Below are 21,055 nucleotides of genomic sequence, written 5' to 3'. Positions count from 1 at the left end.
CACTTCCTCCTTTGTGTGTTCTCAATATTATCAATGCTTTTCGTTTTTATGTTTTTTAGAAAGTGTGATGGAGATAAAGTGGCTTTCTTAGAAGCTGCCTAATATCAGCAAATGAAGTTAGTAATTTGTGTCAGAATCAAGTTGCCTTTTATTGTTGACTGCCTTTCATAATCCCTTTTTCTTTTAGAAGTTTCTGATTGGTCTTTCCATGAATTTCTTGACAAGCACAGTCTATAAAAATGTAAAATAATATGGATAACTTATGTCTATTCTTGAGAAAATATTCTTTCTGAAGACATTCTTGATAAGAGAATGCATCTTGTTTCACAGTTACCATTGCATTCTATCAATATTAATGTACTAGACATGCTCTAATAGAAATATTTTGTCAATAAGAATATCTCATACATTCCACTAAGAACACCTATGTCCTTTCAAGCATCAGAGACTCTCCAATACTGATGCTTCATAAATATTTATGGAGAACGATGTTAAGTTTCTTCCTTTTTAAATAGCATGTATACCAAATTATTTTTAAATTCCGTGCAGTGACCAGAGGGGTTTTGTGAAAGCTTGACTTACATTAGCCCTCCCATTTCCCAAATCTCATATGGTTATGTACATTTTAAAATTTATTTTTAAAACTATCCTTGTCATGGTCCTTTCTTCCAGACAGAAAATAAACACTATTTTGATAAGATATCATATTAGTACATTTCACTGCATTTAAAATACCATTTATAGTTTATGAAAATGTAAAATAGCCTAACAAAACAATTTGAATAAGAAATGTAAACACTACATATCTGAGACATAACCATAAATATTATAAAGAAATAAAAAATCTAAAGTGATATTGACCAATTACTGATAATTAATATTTTTCAGTTGATACTGTTTTGAGTTCAATGTTGCAAAAAAAGAAAGTCACCATTTTCAGGCAAAGCAATATCAAAATGATGAAATATACAGCACTGTGAAATATCCCGTAATTTCCACTAGATGTCTCCAATAACTGACTGAATGATTCCTATATTTCCTCTAAAGCATTAAGTACTGAAACGTGGACTACATATATATTTTGGTATTTATCTAAAAATCATATGTTTCAAAGCACACAAAGTTATTTTAATGAAAATACAAAAGGAAAGTAACTTACATTCAATATCAAGGTACATGCTCTTTTGGTGCCCTCCAATTCTACTTGCAGCTTCACAGTCATATCTCCCTGAATCTGACAACTTCACATCTTTAATATGCAGTGATGAGCTTCCATGCTGCCCTTTGACTTCGATACGGCCGTCCGGGCTCTGTTTACATCGATTCAGGAAAAAGAAAGATTTTATGCTTGTGTGTGCAAAATGGTGACCAAACATATAACATTATGTTACTTCCCATGTTTCTCTGGCAAAAAGAAAAAAGAAACTGTTCCTGATGTAGAAAGTATTTCTTATATAGCTAAGAATAAGTTTTTTTTAAAAAAAGCACACTTTTTACATTTTCATAGCTTCATGAAGGTTTCCTGTACCCCGGCTGTATAATGATAAAAAGCATTTCAATGACTCCAAATAAAACCCAATCACTCAGCCTGATGTTTAAAGATCTCTCATGTGGTATCACCTTTCTGTCCAAGCACACTTTACAATTTGGATACCATCAATTCCAATTATTTTGAATTACTTGAACCCTCCACAATATCCTGTGCTTTGAATAAACACTCTTCACAGACCTGTTTTACACTTTTCCCCTTTTTTTCTCTCTATATTTACATGGCAACATCCTACTTTCTATCCTTTGAGTTACTGGCAAAATTTCATATTATATTAAAAATAGTTCCCGATTGCCTAAATAAATAATTACGACTTATTTGAACTACATAATTTTCTTAGAATAAGTTGCTTTTACTAAAGTCTTGCTGGAACTTCAGATTTCATCCCATAGTGTGATAGTATAGCTGAACAAATGTGAGAAAATATTTATGGTACTTCATGTAAAAGTCACTTAAATTTCTAGGACAGAAACAGTACATTCTAATATTTTTAGAAAGCAAATTATGTTATAGCAAAATTTACATGCAGTTGAGTAAAGAAAATGTACTCCTTCAGCTATTATTTACTATGGGTTAAACACTTGTACTTAATTAACTTTATTGGGATATAACAACGAAATACATTATTAATAATGCAAAGCAAATTATTCATTCTTATAAAGAAAGTGTAATTATTTCACAGTATTGAAAAGTAAATTTTAAAGTTACATGATCTTCGCTTGAAAATAAACATGTTCTCATGATTTGGTTTTGACTTGCGAAAAACTATTGGCGTAGATAGATGTTATTAGTAAAAATGTTCGCATTTAAAAGTTATTGTCAATATACCAGAAATTATTAACATAAATTCTGGAAAAACAGACACTTTGCCCAAGTGTGTGATTCCTAGGAAAGTTAGAAGCCATTCTCAGATTCATCACTGGCTCTGTAATGATGCACAATGTGCATTTGAGTCAAATACTTGCACTAAAATTCCAAGGTCATTTTTTATTTTCGTTTCTGACATTCTAAAGGACATGTCTCTTTGTGCTACAGAAACGCATTACAAATATCTGAAAGAAAATTCATTTATATCTTGGCTCTGATTCAACACCTACTGAAGATTCATTTAAGACATCTGATATTTGATTGAGACAGGTTAATGAGCATTTTTTGCTGTCTATCTAGTATTTCCAGGTGATTAGAAAACAAGGCGTCTGACTGTACATTATTATTCCATCCTTTACAAAAACGCACTCTCTGAAATTTGATTTGATGTTACGTTCTTTGCCTTTCTAGAAGGTCAGTTTAAGAATTGCTTATTTAAATGGTATTTCAAGATTTTTAGAATATGGTTATTTTTAGAGTTTATTGTCCTTTCAAAAATCCCTTAATCAAATATCCATGTGATAACCACTTCTTGAGTTTATTTCCAACTAAAAGTTTTTGTTGACAATTTTAATTGTCAAACAATTGAAATTATATAATGTGTCATTGTTTATAGCTTATTTTTTGTGGCCTCACCTGACTAGACATTTATTGCCAAATTTAGAATCCAATTACAGTTCACAGCACATTTGAGGTGGCCAGTATTCCAAAACTTTCTATTCTTTCTACTGTGTCATGGAACATTTTTAGAGTCATTAAATCCTTTGGCCTTTTGGGAGATTGATGGATCATGTCACTTAACCATTCAACAATTATTTTGTGTCAGTGTGTGTGTGTGTGTGTGTGTGTGTGTGGCATTCATTTTACAATAAGCAGCCAGGTACTGGGATGCAGTGCTGAGCAAACTGTAATAGTTTCTACCCTTGGTGGCATTAAAGTTAAACAAATAAGATAGATACTAATTTTATAGTACAATTCAAATAAATGCGAAAAGCACCAGGTAGGCAAACTATATCTTTCTAGGAGTAAGTGCAGGAATGGGGTAGGTATGTTTCCTGACAAACCAGTGTGGATTGTGATCTGTAAATAGTAAAAGAAGCGTGGTGTTGAGGAAAGAATTCCAGGCAGATGCCCTAAGAGAAAATAAGAAAGATGTCAGAGAAGCAAGAATATGCACAGAAGACAGTGGGGTCATGTGGTTCTCCTGATGATGGACAGGTAAATAAGGACCATAGGCAGAACCCAAGATCAATGCAGATACACAAAAGAATATGCACCCCATTGTGGATGCCTTCTTGAGGTATTCTGTTTGCCTCATTCCTAACGGCATTATTTCTTTATTGAGTAAGTAAACTCAACTTCAAATACTTTGAGGTAAAGACAATGCATAACTGCTAAATATGTAGACGGAAAAACCAACACTCTCCAAAGGTTATTAGAATTAATTTATCCAAACTACCTTCTCAAAATTGTTTTAATATATCAAATCCACCAGTTTCTACAGTCATACTAAGAATTTTAAACAGAAATACTGTTTTCCCTCCCTGTAAGTTTCTTCTATTTACTATTAGCAATAATGTTCTTTCCTCTGGATTTTCTCCTAACTTTCTAATCTTCTTCTGATTTCAATTTCATGAGCTGACCTCTTGTATGATTACCATTTCACCTAGCAGTGTAAATGATGTCAGAAAGATAAATACATGCAATCAAAGTTCTTCACTTAGGTAGTTTCCTTATTAGGTCCTCCTGTCTTTCTCTTTTCTTTGATAATAAAATCAAAAGTTTATTCAACAAATAGGAATTGAATGTAATAATTATAAAAGGCAATACATACATACGATAAATTATACTTGTTAGACAACATCCAAAAAGCTTTACATTTACTAGTCTGTTTAATCTCCATGGTATCACCATGAGGTTGAGGCTAGTATCTCCATTTTAAGATGAGGAAATTGAGACACAGAAATATTCAATAACTAGCCCACGTCCCACAGCTTATAAGCTTTAGCAGCTGAATGCCCAGGTTGTCTAGCCCTGGAGTCCATGTTTGATTATTTTTGATATATGATTTACCACCTGAGTAACAACTGTGAGTTTGAACTATGTATGTACCGCAGCTATGTAATAGACACTTTGCTGGGTTCTGGGGCAAGAAAAATGCATTCACTCAAACTGAAAAGTGGGCATTTTTACCTACTAAATGTGTTTATTTCATTAGTGGTTTTTGTAATTTTTGTTTTTAAAATGGTATTCAATTTTAAATGAGGATTTCAAACACCAAAACATGCCAATAAGATGTTTTAAACATTTGATGGCATATACAATATTTGGTTTCAAAAATTAGACACAAAACATTTATTTTTGATGCTTTAATGGGAATAAATTAGCTCGTTTACTTTTACATATAAAAAAAGAAAAATGGATAAGAAAGCAAAGCCCTTGGTCTCTCAGGTCATAAGGATCAGAGGAAAAAATGACAAATTATAATGCATACTGATATAGATGACATTCAGAAAGGAAACCTAATTTGGTAGACAAAGGTGAGGAAGAGTTTCTCGTAGGCATTTATGCCAAAATGGAAGGACAAGTCATAATGATAAGTCAGGAACTGTACTGGCTATGTAATTTTAAGGGCCAACTGCAAAATTTAATGTGGGGGTTTCTATTTAAAAACTATTAAAATGTCAAGATGATGATGACCGCAGCATGTTAGCCCAAACTTGGGGTCGTTAAAGAGTGCAGAATCTGTGCGGTTGCATGAGTTGTACCCCTACAAAGTCAGCCCTCACCAAGAAAAAAGTAAGAAAAGTAGAAAAAAACGGGAACTACCTGGGCTTGAACTAGAGGGAAAAAAATGCTGTGTTGAATGAGTTTAAAGGGGCTCATTGGAACTATCAAATTAAATATGAGGTTGAAGGGGTAAGATATGAAAGAGTTAGGGAAATAAACAAGAGTACCAAAGCAACAGAAAGACCAATAAGATCATGAGAAGATGCTGAAACTCATTAGCCATCAAGGACATTTAAATCAAAACCATGATACGGCTTAGCATTCACTGGAGTGGCTATGATGAAAAAGTCAGATAGTAACACATGTTGGCCAGGATGTGAAGAAATTGGCACCCTCACGCCCTGTGAGTGGGAATGTAAAATGGTGCAGATGTTTTGGATAAAATGTTTGACAGTTCCTCCAAATGTTAAACAGAGAGTTGCAATTACATTCCAATGAGAAATCAAGATATATGTCCACACAACAACTTGTTCATAAATGCTAATAACAGCATTATTAATAATGCAAAAAAGTGAAAACAACTGAAATGCCTATTTACTGGTGCATGATTGAAAAAAAACAAGTGGTATATATGTACAAAGGAATATTATTTGGCAAAAAAATGAAACGAAGTACTCACACATGCTTCAACATGGATGAACCATGAAAATGTTACAGTAAGAGGAAAAAGCTGATAACAAAGGACAAATATTGAGTAATTCAATTTCTTGACATTTCCAGAATAGGCAAATCTGTAGATACAAAAAGTAGAATAATATTTGCTTAGGGCAGGCAAGGGAATGGGAGGTGGTGGTGAGGAGATTGGGGGGTGATGACCGAAAGAAGTGATTAAATGATCCAAAATTGATTGTGTTTATCGTTGCACAACTCTAGGAATAAAGGCTTTTAATTGTACAGTTTAATGGGTGAATTGTTTGCTATGTGACTTATATGTAAATGACACTGTGAAAAGGTAAATATCAGTTGAAGGTTATTGGGTGTTTTATGAACAATTGGAAAAGGACAGGATAGGTTTTAGGCAGAGGAATAAGGTGGATGCACTTGTGATTTAAAAAGATTACTCACACTGCATGAAAAAAAGTAAATTAGAGAGGCTGCTATGGTCTGAATGTTTGGGGCCCCTCAAAGTTCATATGTTGAAATCCTAAGCCCCACTGTGATGGTATTTTTGGAGGTTGGGCCTTTGGGAGTTGATTAGATCATGAGGGTAAAGCCCTTGTTATTAGAATTAGTGCCCAATAAAAGAGCCCACAGAAAGCTGGCTAGCCCCTTCCACCATATAAGAACACAAGAAGAAAACAGCATCTTTGACAAAGTGAGCCCTCAGCACACCCCAAATCCATCCTGCTGGCATCTTGATTTTGGACTTCCCAGTCTCTAGAACTGTGAGAAATAAATTTCTGTTGTTTATAAGCCACTTTGTGGTATTTTGTTACAGAAGCGTGAACAGACTAAGATGGTGGGGGGGGGAGAAAAACTGGAAATACATTATTACAATGATGACAATGGCTGGGGAAATATCCATTGGTTAGTAAAGCTTTAAGTAGAATAAACCTTTTAGAGATTTTTATATTTATTTTTAAATTTAAAACATGAGACTAGAGACTAGGTGGGTTCCAACAGACAGTTGTCAAAATGCTGGTTTTCAAAACATGACCTGAGTATTTACATTATTGCACAGGCATCCTATCTACTTTAATGTAATATAATAGTTAGGACCATAAATTGCAGAACCAGAATGGATAGGCTTATATCCTGGCTGTGGCACCTATAATCTCTAAGGCCTGAGATTAACTACTTTACTTAGTGGTACCTGAGTTTGCTTTTCTGTATAATGGGTATGATAAGAATACAGATTTCAAAGGATACCTATGCAGATTAAATGAGTGAATATTTGGAGTTTAGCATCTGTGAAGTACATAATAAATTGGCTAAAGCTACTGATATGCAGATCTAAGCAATAATTATGAGTTTCATACACCCATCTATTTCACTGTGATTTCCAAAAGCATTCTACATATGTTCCATCTCAAAGTAAAATAATAACTTTCCCATACTCTATTTAATTGACAGTGTATTTTGCTGCTAGACTTTTCTCTTGATCCCATGAACCACACGCAAATAATTTATGGTATTTTTCCATGGCCAATACATAATATATTTACTAAAAGACAAAATACAGGTAGGACAAATAACTACTATAGGAGGAGACAACTGCTATAATAAATAATAAAATGTTTCACATAACTCCCTGTCAAGGTACATTATCAGGATGATGCATAACATAAAAGCCCAGATTTCACCACCGTGTAATACATCGATGTAACAAAACTTTAGTTGTACCCCTTAAATCTATAAAAAAAATCACCAAGAGATAAAGAAGCCAAGAAGATAGTCAGATCTAAAATGTACATCTTGAGGTAAAATTTACTTTCATGTCACAAAACTATGAAAACTGCAAACAGAGATCTGAAAGAATGAGCCAAATTATATTATGAAGCTCTTCCTTTTAAAAATGTATTATAACATGGTCAGAGATATGGTGATAATGTATGCCACATAATTGAATTCACCCTGTGAACACCGATACCATGTTATTAAACCACACTGCTCTCAAGTCATGCAACTAGTCACTAGTAAGTATTGACTGCATTGTTTCAAGGTTTTGAGGGAGTCATACATCATATGGATCAACTATTTTAAAATCTAAAATTTAAAATGTTTTGGTATCTAATACAAAGTCAAAATTCCCTACTGGAAAACAGATAAAGTGTGATACTTAAAATGTATGAATTGGAAGGGCAAAGTATTGATAACTATTGAAGCTGGGTGACATATACATGGGATTTTATGACACTATTCTCTAGCATTTGTCTTCTTTTAAAATTACATTTTGTATTTTATCATGGAAATTTTCAAACATCACACCCCAGATGGGATCTTTTCCTGCAGGCTGTTTCCTGAATTAAAAGAATATGTGGAGCAGATCAGAAACCAGACTCAGGTCTAGAGCGTGCTGCTATAGCATACTTAAAAGAGACCTACAGACTTTTGTATTGAAAGCTACTGAGATTTTGATGACGTTTTATTGAAGAATTATGACAACACAAGTGGACTAATACACACATTTAGTACTGGTTGCTTTAATCCACATCTGGTGAAAATTAAATAAGATTAGGCAGGCTCCGTGCTAGGTACATGATAAATATTGTTAAAATCAGTGATATAATTAGTACCCAGTGCCTAAGCAGTATAGTTAATCTAGTTGAAATTACAGACAAATGAGAGTTTTTTTTGTTGTTGTTGTTAAGCAAGAAGCACAATATCCTACAGGAGATGCTACAATATCATATGATATGCTTGTAACAATACGTGACGTATAGTAACTATTAAACAAATGTTAACTATAGTCATTGCGCTTGTCCTTTAGTATGTTTTTACGTAAATCTCCCAAAGTGGAAAAATGCACTAAATACACTATGAAGAAACTCAGAATATTTTGGGAACATTCTTCTCTATGCTTCTTGCTCTATCTACCAGGACAAATAGAAGTCCCATTCTGAGCCTTTGTCCACCCCATACTCACAGCATGGAAAAGATACAGTTCAGGTCAAAGGATATATTCACCTTCTTCCTGCCTAAAATGGGAAACAGTACAAAGCTTTTTCAAAGAACTAAACATACCAATTGAGACAGCAATCCCACTACTGGGTACGTACTCCCCCAAAAGGAAGTCACAGCACCTAACCTTTGGATAGATTACGGTGCTATGTCTTGATTTTGCTATTCTTTTTCTGCAGTATCCACTATGCTACTAATCCCATCCAAGGTCATTTTCAATATTGAAAATTTTTTTTCAATACATACAATTTTTATTTGAGCTGTTTTATATCATTGGCATCTCTCCTTGTTGTGCTTTTCTGTATCTTCTAAATACATATGCAGGGCACATTAAAAAAATGGATCGGGTAGTGTTCTCGCCTACTACCATCATCTATGTCATCGATGGTATGTTTCTATTGATACTGTTTCTGTTTTTCCTTATTATGGGCTATTTTTTTCACCTTGCATATGCCATAATTTTTTTATTTTATGCCAGACATTGTAACTGATATATTTTGAGTGCTATATGTTTTGTATTCCTTTATGTATGTCCAGTCTCTCTTCTGAGACACTAAGTTACTTGAAAACAATTTTATTCCTTTGAGATTTGCTTTGAAGCTTTGTTAGGTGAGTTGGGAACAACCTTTAGTTTAGGGCTATTTTGGCCACACAACCAAAGCAACACTTCTAGCATTCCAATGGTTCTTTCTAAGGCCTTGCATTGTTTACACACACACACACACACACACACACACACACACACACACACGTGCACTAAGCAATAATTAGCTCAAATCTCCAACGGAAAGCACTGAAGATCTCCGGAGCTATTTCTCTGTGTGTGTGAAATTCTGTCGTCTCCACAGGACTCTGCCCTTTTGGCTACCCCACTGTGTGAATTCCAGCACACGTTGTCACCCAAACTCAGAACACTGTCTCCTAACAGGGAAAACAACTGAAGCATTCATCCCTGTGCTCCCGCCTGAAATCTCTCTCCAGACAGTAGGCTTGAGCAATAATGGAGCTTACATCACGTTTCTCTTCTCTTGGGGATCAATGTGCTGCCCATCATATTGTACATTTTGTTTTGTTGTTGCTGAGGATTTTTAAGTTCATCGTGCAAATCAGGCCCCACTTCATCCATTATGGAAGTTCTACAAAGTATTTTAAATTGTCACTAGTTCCATAGTTAATGTCAGTGCCATCTAGTGGCCACATTTTGTCACCAATATGAGATTTCTTACGTTATAGAACACATCATTATTCAAAGTATTAATTTTATTGGACTGATACCACAAAATTAAAAGTATCTGGCAATATATACATACATAGATGTATGTGTATATATGTATGTACATATTTATGTATATGTATACATATACATGTATATATGTGTATATATGTTTATATACAGGCTACACACACATATTTTCTTTTTAAACAATCACATTATGCTACATACATGTTAACATATCTATGTCACTAGATGTATAAGAAATCATATAATCTGTATGTATAATTATTATTTTATGTGCTGATATTATTATAGCAAATATATGTTTTATTTTGAATACGGAGACATGATGAATGGTTCATACGCTTTATTTGCCATGATGCCTTATAACTACACATTGGGTGAGAAGTTCGAGAAGGGTAAAATATATCTGTATTGTGAGCTTTGAATGATCCTCAGGCTGTCTTGCTAACTCATATATAATTGATAACAGATTTGTCTTTAAATAAATATGCCTATATTTATTGGAAATATTTTATATAGAACATGAAAGAAACATCAAAATACTAAAAAAAATTAAAATCTGAAAACCGCAATTTCATCAAATTATTTTTGTTATATAGAGACATAGAAACAACCTATCTCTAAGAGATGAGTGGCTAAAAACTAAAGGGGTAGATAACAAATAGATGAACTCCACTGAGTTGCTTTATGGTTTTGTTTTTGCTTTCTGTTGTCTTAGTGTAAAGCAACCCTCCATGAAGAATAGGTAATTTATAAAAACACTCTATATACAGATAAAGCTTTTTGTGATTGTTAGAAACCTTCAATTAAAAGATAAGAAACTCTTCAGAGTGGATCTAACAGAAATTATTATGATAAAATAATGTATAGGAGAAACAAAGTTGGAAATCTTGATAAAATGTTATGCTTTTTAAGCAAAATCAAGAGTCTTATTAAAACACCTTCCCAGTGTGGGATAAAATATACAATGCTGCAACAACCATAAACCATTGATACAGTATGGATTTTGTAAAAAAAAGAATTAAAACAGTACAAGGAATAGTATATTTTCTCTATGATACCTTTTCTATAAAAAATCAAAGAAAATTGTGTGTCAGACTATGATGAATCTTTAATGTATATCAATCACCAGATGATTAATAAAACACTATGGATAGTTTCATTCATTAAAGGTAAGTCTGGTGACAGGGGCGCTAAAGACCCACGAAGCAGAAATGGTCTAGAAAATTATATGTATCTTTGCTAAGATATAAAAATGATGAGAAACAGCCTTTATCCAGCTTCTAATACTGTTGGTATAATGATGAGAAACAGCCTTTATCCAGCTTCTAATACTGTGTTGGGATATGCAGATATAAAAATGATGAGAAACAGCCTTTATCCAGCTTCTAATACTGTGTTGGGATATGCAGGTATAAAAAGTGTTCGAGTATTTATAGTACAGGGAAAATTGCGGCAAATTGTATGAGTGGGTATTTAAAAAGTATTCTACCTAGTGGTAGTATCTGCACTATGACAATTTATAATGCTGATCTAAACAAAGCTAGCCATGTTTCCAGTAACATGGAAAGAGGTAGTTATGTCACAATAAATTTCCAACATGTTCTCTACAATACACACAACAAAAGCATGCAGTTTCATTGCTCTTTAATCTCTTGCTTCTACAAACTTGTGTATATGTTAATTATCACTTTCTCTATCATTTGGCCCCAAAAGACATTCTAGTTTATAAACAAATTATTCACTAATCAAAAAATTACATCTATTTATTCAGATGTTTATCAATGAATATGCTACTAGAAATTTAATATAAATTTGTGTTTTGTTTTCAATTTTGGTTCCAGTATTATCAAAGCTCTTGTCACTCTACTGGGTAGAGTGAACTTTGGAATTAAATGCAAATATCCATATAGAAAATCAACTATAGTGTGTCATATGCATACTTAAGCTCTGAATTGACTTTTCATTTTGTAAGTTGAATGACAGTGGACTGAACTTTATCCTTAGTTTTCATCTAAAGAATCCAACAATTAACCTAAACATATTCATAGTTATTACCTGTTAAAAATCAATAGTCTATCATATAGATTTCAGTTTGACAGTTCAAGCACTCTCTCAGAAAATACAAAAAATAATTTGAAACTACAGTAAGCATATTAAAGTTTTGAAATAGTTTTCACTGAATTTAAGACTTGCAATTTGCAGTCTTCTAAATGGATAAATTACCATTGAAGAGTTTGCAATGCCCTAGGATTGATGGAGGAAACATGAAATTTCATTGATTCATTAATTGATCTTAAGAGTAGGATAAGCTTGGCATGGTGGCATGTGTCTGTAGTCCCAGCTACCCAGAAGGCTTAGGGGGGAGGACTGGTTGACCGAGGAGTTCGAGGCTTCAGTGAGCCTTGATTGCAGCACTGTACTCAGCCTGGGTGAAAGAGCAACACCCTGTTTCAGGTTTAAAAAAAAAAAAAAGTAGAATATGAGGAAAAGCAGGTTGTAACAGCAATTGGAAAAGTGGTCTATCATGTAAAGCCATTAAATAAGAGCAGAGAATTCCAAATTATATGAGACTATTAAAGGCTTTTGAACAGAACAATTATATGGCTTGTTTCTGGTGAATCAATCTAACCATTTTAATGAAAATAACAGGCACAAGGGTGGATGCATTAAGACCTCACTGTTGTGTTCAAACTGTGTTCAAATAAAGCCAACGCTGGGCTGTAACCCATTCAAAAAAAAAAAAACGTTATTGAAATAACGCAGGCAACGATGGTTTGGGCCAAGGCAGTAACAGCTTGTTGTTGAAAAGTAATTGAATTATGGATATAGTTAAAGTAGGGCTAATAAAATTTGCTAAAAATATGAATTTCTATAATCTGTACAATCCCCCACAATGTACAATTTACCTATATAACAAACCTGTACATGTACCTCTGAACCAAAAGTAACAGTTAAAAAATGTATTTCTAGCCAGAATAAAAATAAATAAAAGCCAAAGATGTTTTCAAGCATTTTCCTAAACAGAAAAAGACACCACTTAATGAGAAATGGGATGATTGAGGGAGAAGCAAATCAAGGGGAAAAAGAACTACAGTATTGAACTGAATATTTTAACTTTGAAAGATTTATTTAATATCCAAGTGAAGCTGTCTGGTACGTCATTGGACATAGAAGACTGGAGTTCAGTAGAGAGGTCCACAGTTGAAATTTGGAGATTACAGAATCCAGTTGACATTAAAGCCGTAAGACTAGATGAAATCACCAAGGACTCAGCATCATTAGAGAAATCCAAGAATAAATGCCAGACTAGGGTGCCCAATTATTTAGATGTCAATTAGAAGACAAAGAATGATCCAAAGAGATTGAGGAAGTGAACAGCATAGCAAGAAAAAAAAACCAAGAGAGTTCACTAGAGGCCAAAAAAAAAAACATGGTACAAACAGAAGAGGTTGTTTAACTAGGTCAATCATTAGGTTTCATAAAGTGAAGGTTATTGGTAAGCTTGCCAGAGAGTTTCAGTGCAGTGGTAAGATCTAACTGGAGTATGTTCAAGAGACAATTAGAGGAATAGGCACACACATAAATATACACATAGGTATGAAGGACGTGTGTGTGTTTGTGTGTGTGTGTATCAAAAGAAACAAGAATAGCTTTAAATGTTATAGTAATGATCAATGAGGTATGATTATAAGACTTGCTGGGTATAGACAGATGAATTACTGGACTGATGTCCATAATATGTTAGAGAGGATGAAATCTAGACTCCATATGAAAACTCAGATATTTCATTCATGGTAACATACAGGTTTCACTGGGTATGTGTGCAGGTGCAGTAGTCAGGATTTATTAAGATTTTCTTCTGTTTCCAACTAATCAGTAAAAGAGGAAGTGAATCATCAGTTGAGCTTTTTGATGATAGAGGAGTTTTGTAAATTTGAGAATAGATAAAAATTTATGAAGTAGTTATCTAAAGCAGTGGTCAAGAAAATGATTCAAGAAAAGGTAGGATGAGTTCTAGGCAGCAGAAAGAATTCACGTTATGTTCTGGATCATAATTTTAAATACAGACCATTTAAAATGACTGTGGGATTTTCTTCAGCTATGTTCAGCTGTGCTACTGCATGTGGAGAAAGAGGATAAAAGCAAATTAAACCATGACTTGTGTTTTGCTAGAAATGTTTCTTTAAGTGAAAAAAAAAAAGACTGGCATATACATAATGCACTGATTATTGTAATAGACAGTAAAATATAAGTTGGTGATTGATAGGAGTGAACAAGGTAAGCGCTATGAACCAGGGGTAAAATGGTAGGATTTATGCATACTAGGATTTTACTATTCCTACTTATTTGATAGAATATGAAATACATTATCTTATAAGTAGATATATTATTGTCAATCTAAAAATAATCTAACTTCTGAGAAAGAAAGACTTAGACAAAAACTTTGTAGATTACAAAACAGAAGCATTGATGCTATCATAAGAGATCGATCATGAGAATATAATATCATAGTGAAGAAAGATTTTCACCTAAGAGTTTTTCACCCTCAATAAACACAGCTACTAAACATATGGTTGATCTTATAAATGAATATGTTCATTGAATATATCCTTTTAAAATTTATTATGTTAATCCTTGAGTCAAGAGCAATGAATCCATTGCAACTTCTGTATTAAGGCAATTTTTGTTGTAATGGATTCAATGTTATTCATTAATTATTGTGAAAGCAGTATTATCTTATGCACTGGTTTTTGTTGCATGCTTAAGCTCAACAATGAAATTCATTAAATGTATTCTTTTGCAGCAATTTTTATTAGAATGTTTGCTCAAATATTTTCAGATACTATACTTACTTGTATATAATTTATTCAAATTATTTTTCTATATATTTTTTAAAAATTGAACCAAAACGCATTGCTGTACATACATTCATTCAAATTTATTTAATCTTGTTGTTTAAACATATCTAACATTATTCACTGGAATACCACATACCTAACTCAAATTACATTACCAGAAATTTGTTGTTTTTAAGTCTATTAATATTCACTGATATATTTAGCTTTATAGCGATAAGATTTTATATTTTCTTCAAGTGTACTAGTCGACTACTTCATAAGCAGATGTAAATGCTAAATGAATTCTGTATGTAGAATATGGTATTTATAAGAAAATAATATATGTTTTGCTGCAAAGCCTTATTAAAATCACTTTTAGTATATAAATAACATTTTCCCCCAAACAACAGCATAAAATTGTAAACTACTATCACATTATCTTATAAAACTGACGACAGTTTTTTTAAGTGAAAGGTCTTATTATAGACTTCAAAATAATAGTTCATTAGTAAATGATGCTTTTAAAAAGACATTCAATTTAAAAATATTATCTAGAATTATTTCAAAAATAATTTTTAAAATGATATTTTCAACGTATAACTAGGCTTTTCTGAAAATCTTTATTCAAGCTGTGTGCAGAAAAAGATTTCAGAAAATTGTAAATGATTGAAAATCCACCTCTCAGCAAGCTCAGAAGCATCAAGGAAGATTTCTAACAGGCCTAATTATATTCTACCACCTACATCAGATGGGGAATAGAAGTATCCATTTTGCCTACTGCCCAGCAGGGACCTTTATTATTGCTCTCAGAGCACTAGTATGAAAAAATGCATTAGGTAGATCTTTAAAATGTCATTCAAATAAAAAATTCTTCAGAAAAGTCCATTATCTCTGTTGAAAAAAAAAAAAAAGAAAAAAGAAAAACACACACACAGCGTTAAAATCTACAGGTGCCAGGAACTGGTGGTATGCTATTTGGCATTCTTCTCTACAATCAGAAATTGACTTTTGTTTTCAATTTAAAGACGTTATCCAAGTAAGCTTGGCTTTCCTTACTAATTGATTTATATGAAAAGCTAAACGGAAGAAAATTGAAGAAACACTCCCTCACTATACAATGTTATTAGAAAATCATCAACTAAAAAGTTAGTAAATATCTAATTTATATGAATAAAAACTATCTAAAAATTTATAATATTTACTGAGCCAATTGGAAGACTTACAGAATAAGGGAATGTTGCAGATTGAAGGAAACTTATTTATAAATGGTGGACTTGTAGCAGAAAAAGGTATAACAATTTACCTGCTATCACAGAGCAGATAAATCAGTGTTAAAACTGCCACGTAATACTATTTCATTAAGCTCTATTTTATATAAACTTGGAATGCCAAAACTATCATGATTAGGAAGACATGAGTCATATGAACTAATTTGTTTTATGTAATTTATTCTATATGTAGTTGTATTAATATAAAAATCATAATAATTTTTCTAAGTAACAAATATTTCATGAAAGTGGATGTGTGTATATTTTTGTGTATTGCGTGCACGTGTGTGTGCCTGTGATAGAATAAATAAAGTAATTTAAAAGACAGGATCTCTATAAGGCATATACACAAGAACCATTTCTGGACATTTTCAAAATGAAACCCTTTAATCCCCACTGAAAGTTTAGTGTATCAAAAGATCTGAAAGGTAGGTGCAGTTATATCTTAGAGAGTGAGGCTCAGTCAGGTTTACTTGTATACAGCTCCTTATGTGATTCTTATGTACAAAAGTGAGTTAGTCCCACTACACTGAATACTAACTCACAGATCTAAATCCTAAACAAGACAGAATATCAGGGAAATATAGATTATTTGAGATCCTCTACTGCAACATCACATCGAATGAAAATATTTTCTTTTAGACATTGATGATCTTGCAGATCATGCTAGAGAAATTCAAGGGAATAGACATTCTCTTGTTTGGAATGTAATGCATTCCATTATCTATAATCTCTGTTGGAAATTCTATGCGTTTTCATAATTACAACCCTGTTGATGTACTACCATGCACAGTAAGTAAGCAATGTGTCTAGTTCGACTGTATGTATGACTAAAATATCTGAACAAACATATTATTGTTCCTTCAATTATTTGCTAAAGTATTTTATTAAGTTTATTTATTTGATTTTTATATTAAGCTTCTCTCTTTGACATTTGTTCTTCGCTTTTTGTTCTGTATTATTTGGTTTTTTATTTGTCTTATAATCAAACACTAAGAATTGTCTGTAATTGCATCCCAGAATGCACCTTCAGGGTTTGGCAAAAAGGTACAAATAAAATTCCTCATAAAAGTAATAAAAATAAAGTTGTAAAAAAATTTGCCCAGAAGTATAACTACTCACAAGGATATATAAAAAAAGCCTTACATACTGTCCTTCAATCTTAAAGACAATGCTATAAATACGCCATTTTTTATATTTTAGTTTTTCATTTCACCAGAGCTTTTTTTAAGAGTGCAGATATTTGAAATGCTACAAGGCTCCATATTTTAAATCACCAATTATGGATTTGTTGGTCTCCTTTTGGTGATTTCTATTTGAGGCAGAAAAAAGGATGTTCAAAATCTTAAAATGCCCCCTATAATATAAAGATGCTTCCAATTAAGTATACCGTTACACATTTTTTAAGTTTTGTATTTTTTATAATCAAAGTCTAAATAATTTTTGTCAGGCCTGAAACAAATTATGAGGAGATATTTTCGTGATATAGTTTGCAAAACGTACTGAAAAAGAGGACTGTGAGGCAAACACATTGAACGGGGCCTGTGTAAGTGTAAAGAAATATGCCAAAGCTATATTTGTGACCTTGTGAAAGCTCACTTGTATACTCAAAACTGGTATTTTTGTATATGAAAACTGAATATTTCAAAAGTGTATATTCATAAAAAATGACTACTAATTTTAAATGTAGTTTAATTTCATCTCCCCTCCTAAATTGTATGCACCATGAAGCAAGAAACATTTATTTATTTATTTATTTGTTTATTTATTTATTTATTTAGAGATGGAGTTTCGCTCTTGTTTCCCAGGCTGGAGTGCAGTGGAGCGATGTTGGCTCACTGCAACCTCCGCCTCCGGGGTTCAAGCGATTCTCCTGCCTCAGCCTTCGGAGTAGCTGGGATTACAGGCGTGTGCCACCAGGCCTTGCTAATTTGTATTTTTAGTAGAGATGGGGTTTCTCCATGTTGGTCACTTTTGTCTCCAACTCCCGACCTCAGATGATCCAGCCTCCTTGGCCTCCCAAAGTGCTGGGATTACAGGCGTGAGCCACTGCGCCTGGTGAAACTTATATTTTTTAGTACTACTCTCCTTGTGTCTAGATTAGCACATGCTAATATAAAAGTCTTCAATATTTGTTGATAGTTGTTAAGTGAATTGGGGTTAGTAATAAAGGAAATGTTAGTTATATAAATTACTATGACTGATTAAGTCACTGCTTATATTTTATAAAATTTATTTTCCAGAAGTTACATTTTCTTAAGAATAAAAAAAGAAACAAAAAATGTAATGTACTCTTCACATTTTATAAATAAAAATAATCTAAGAATTTTGTGAGGTGAAAAGTTCACTCCATTGTTTTCTGTCTTACAATAAACCTGGCTTAAGAAAATAATTTTTAAAATATAAAGTTTGCTTAAATCCACAGCAGGAACCCTGAACCATAAATGACAATATTAAATTGCAATAAAATATTTGTATGTATATAATAAAGAATAATATAATTGAGAATAAAACAGTAATATAATAATGAATGCAGCAGTGTTATAAGAAATATTTACATGGTGAGATATTTAAATTGTTATAAATTTTAAAGCATCATATTTTATTCATGTAGTTGTATTTAAGGAACTGCCTATCTTTATTACTGAGAGAATTCCTTTTGAACTGGTATTTTAGTCTGCAAAATATTTTAAGTATATATTCTTCAGATCATTGTGTCTAAATTCGTGGAGGAAATACTTACTAGTTCTACACTACGGAAACAGCAAGGACCACTTTGGTAAAACTACAATTTATGTGTATTTGTGTGTGTTGATGCAAAATTAATTGTTAAAGGTGACTACCCCTACTTTGAATTCAAATTAAGGCCAGGAGCAATGCCTCATGCCTGTAATCCCAGCACTTTGGGAGGCCGAGGTGGGTGGATCACCTGAGGTCAAGAGTTCAAGACCAACCTGGGCAACATGCTGGTCTCTACTAAACATCCAAAAATTAACCAGGCGTGGTGGCACGCGCCTGTAGTCCCAGCTACTCTGGAGGCTATGTCAGGAGAATCATTTGAACTCGGGAGGCAGAGGTTGCAGTGAGCCGAGGTCGTGCCACTGCACTCTAGCCTGGGTGACAGAGTGAGACTCTGCCTTAAATAATAATAATAATAATAATAATAATAATAATAATAATAGTAATCGTAATAAAGTTCAAATAAATAATCTTTTCCTTCCTTCCTTCTTTCCTTCCTTCCTTCCTTCCTCCCTCCCTCCCTCCCTCTCTCCCTCCCTTCTTATTTCTTTTCTTTCTTTTTTTTTTTTGAGACATAGTCTCAGTCCGTCACTTTCACTCAGGCTGGAGTGCAGTGACAGGATCTCGGCTCCCTGCAACCCTGCTTCCTGGGTTCAAGCGATTCTCCTGCCTCAGCCCCCCGCAACCCCCTTTTCCTGGCCCCGTCCCGAGTAGCTGGAACTACAGGCGCACACCACCAGGCTCGGCTAATTTTTTGTATTTTTGGGAGAGATGTGTTTTTGCCATGTTGGCCAGGCTGGGCTTGAACTCCTGGCCTCAAGCGATCCAAGCCTAAGCCTCCCAAAGTGCTGGAATTACAGGCTTGAGCCACCATGCCCGGTCATGAAATAATCTTAAATTTCAGTTTTAATACATCTATTTATTGGAAGTAAGAGAAGGTAAAACTGGACTCAGTACAAAAATTAATCTTGAATCAGTTTATTTTATTTAACACACAAAGACACATTTTCTCAATAAATGCAAAATAACAGAAAATACTACTATTTTGATTACAAATTATGCAGGTGATCTAGGCTAAGACCAAGGCCAGCATTTTATTATTTCACCTTAGCAGAAAAAAGGGAAGAAATTGCTTTTAAAGCTAATCCCGCTGCCTTATTTATTCAGTTTATTGGTCTCATCCTAAAAGAATCATTTAGTGCTAAGGATTGGAATTAAATGAGTTTCTTTTACAATGATTTGTGAATAAATTCAGTGCCCATTAGTGAAGTGAAGCATATTATTTACTGGAGAAAAGTGCATGGACCCACAAATAGAAGGATGGAAAACGGGTTCTATCCTAATTACAATATCTGTAAACATGTCCCACTCAATATTTCATAGCTCAATTTTGTATCACATTAATTCAACATATGTTTGGACACGAAAGCAGAATTTTTAAAAATGTGATCTGTGAACCACTGGGGGAGGGTGGATACGCTGAGGTTAGGTAATATTTTGAAAAACAATTTTATTGTATATTTTGTATTAATTTTAATGTGCATTTAAAAATATAACTGGCATATGTATCATACTTTTAATTTCACTGATCACTTGGGTAAAGATAAAAATAAATAAAAACAATTCAATTTAAAGAAGAAAGGGGACATGTAACAGTTCAGGCAGCACATGAATACAGAAAAGAGATGAAGCTGGTTATCAAATGACTGAAGTTGAGAAATGTTGCCTTAAGATAGTTATAATTTATTGCTGTACATTTCAGATACTCAATGTAGAGTGGGATTAATTTCTAGTGGATGTAGGTCTATAATTTACTAGGTAGGACAAGTATAACAGGAATAAAATAATTATAGATTCTGTATCTTAAGAGATGATAAATGACACAAGGGAGATGTCATCTGCTAGATGATATAATAAGCACTTTATATTTATGATATAAAACATTCTATTCATATACATAAAATTACTTACTGTTCTGTTTATCATTTTGTAAGAATTCTAGAGGAAAAATCACTCCCTCGGTAGAACTTTTTACTTCAATTTAATACTAAAATTGACAAGTAACATAGTATTTTTAGACAAATGTTCTAAAAAACCCAGTTTTATCATATGATATAAAAACATATTTTGAAAAACAGAT

The 21,055-nt window shown here is 33.0% G+C and overlaps 1 protein-coding gene across 5 annotated transcripts in view; it reads right to left on the bottom strand.

The window, feature by feature from the left end:
- The window catches only part of NCAM2 (neural cell adhesion molecule 2), a 562,762-nt gene that overhangs the window by 164,317 nt on the left and 377,390 nt on the right, over positions 1 to 21,055 (bottom strand). For all 5 annotated transcript variants that reach the window (XM_030806254.1, XM_030806255.1, XM_030806256.1 and 2 more), the window contains one exon: positions 1,160 to 1,310. In XM_030806254.1, coding sequence (XP_030662114.1) covers positions 1,160 to 1,310 — 151 coding nt within the window. The remainder of the gene's footprint in view (positions 1 to 1,159; positions 1,311 to 21,055) is intronic.

The sequence above is a fragment of the Nomascus leucogenys genome, chromosome 25 (genome assembly GCF_006542625.1).
Source record: "Nomascus leucogenys isolate Asia chromosome 25, Asia_NLE_v1, whole genome shotgun sequence".
NCBI lineage: Eukaryota > Metazoa > Chordata > Mammalia > Primates > Hylobatidae > Nomascus > Nomascus leucogenys.
This window is presented reverse-complemented; position numbering and strand designations above follow the sequence as displayed.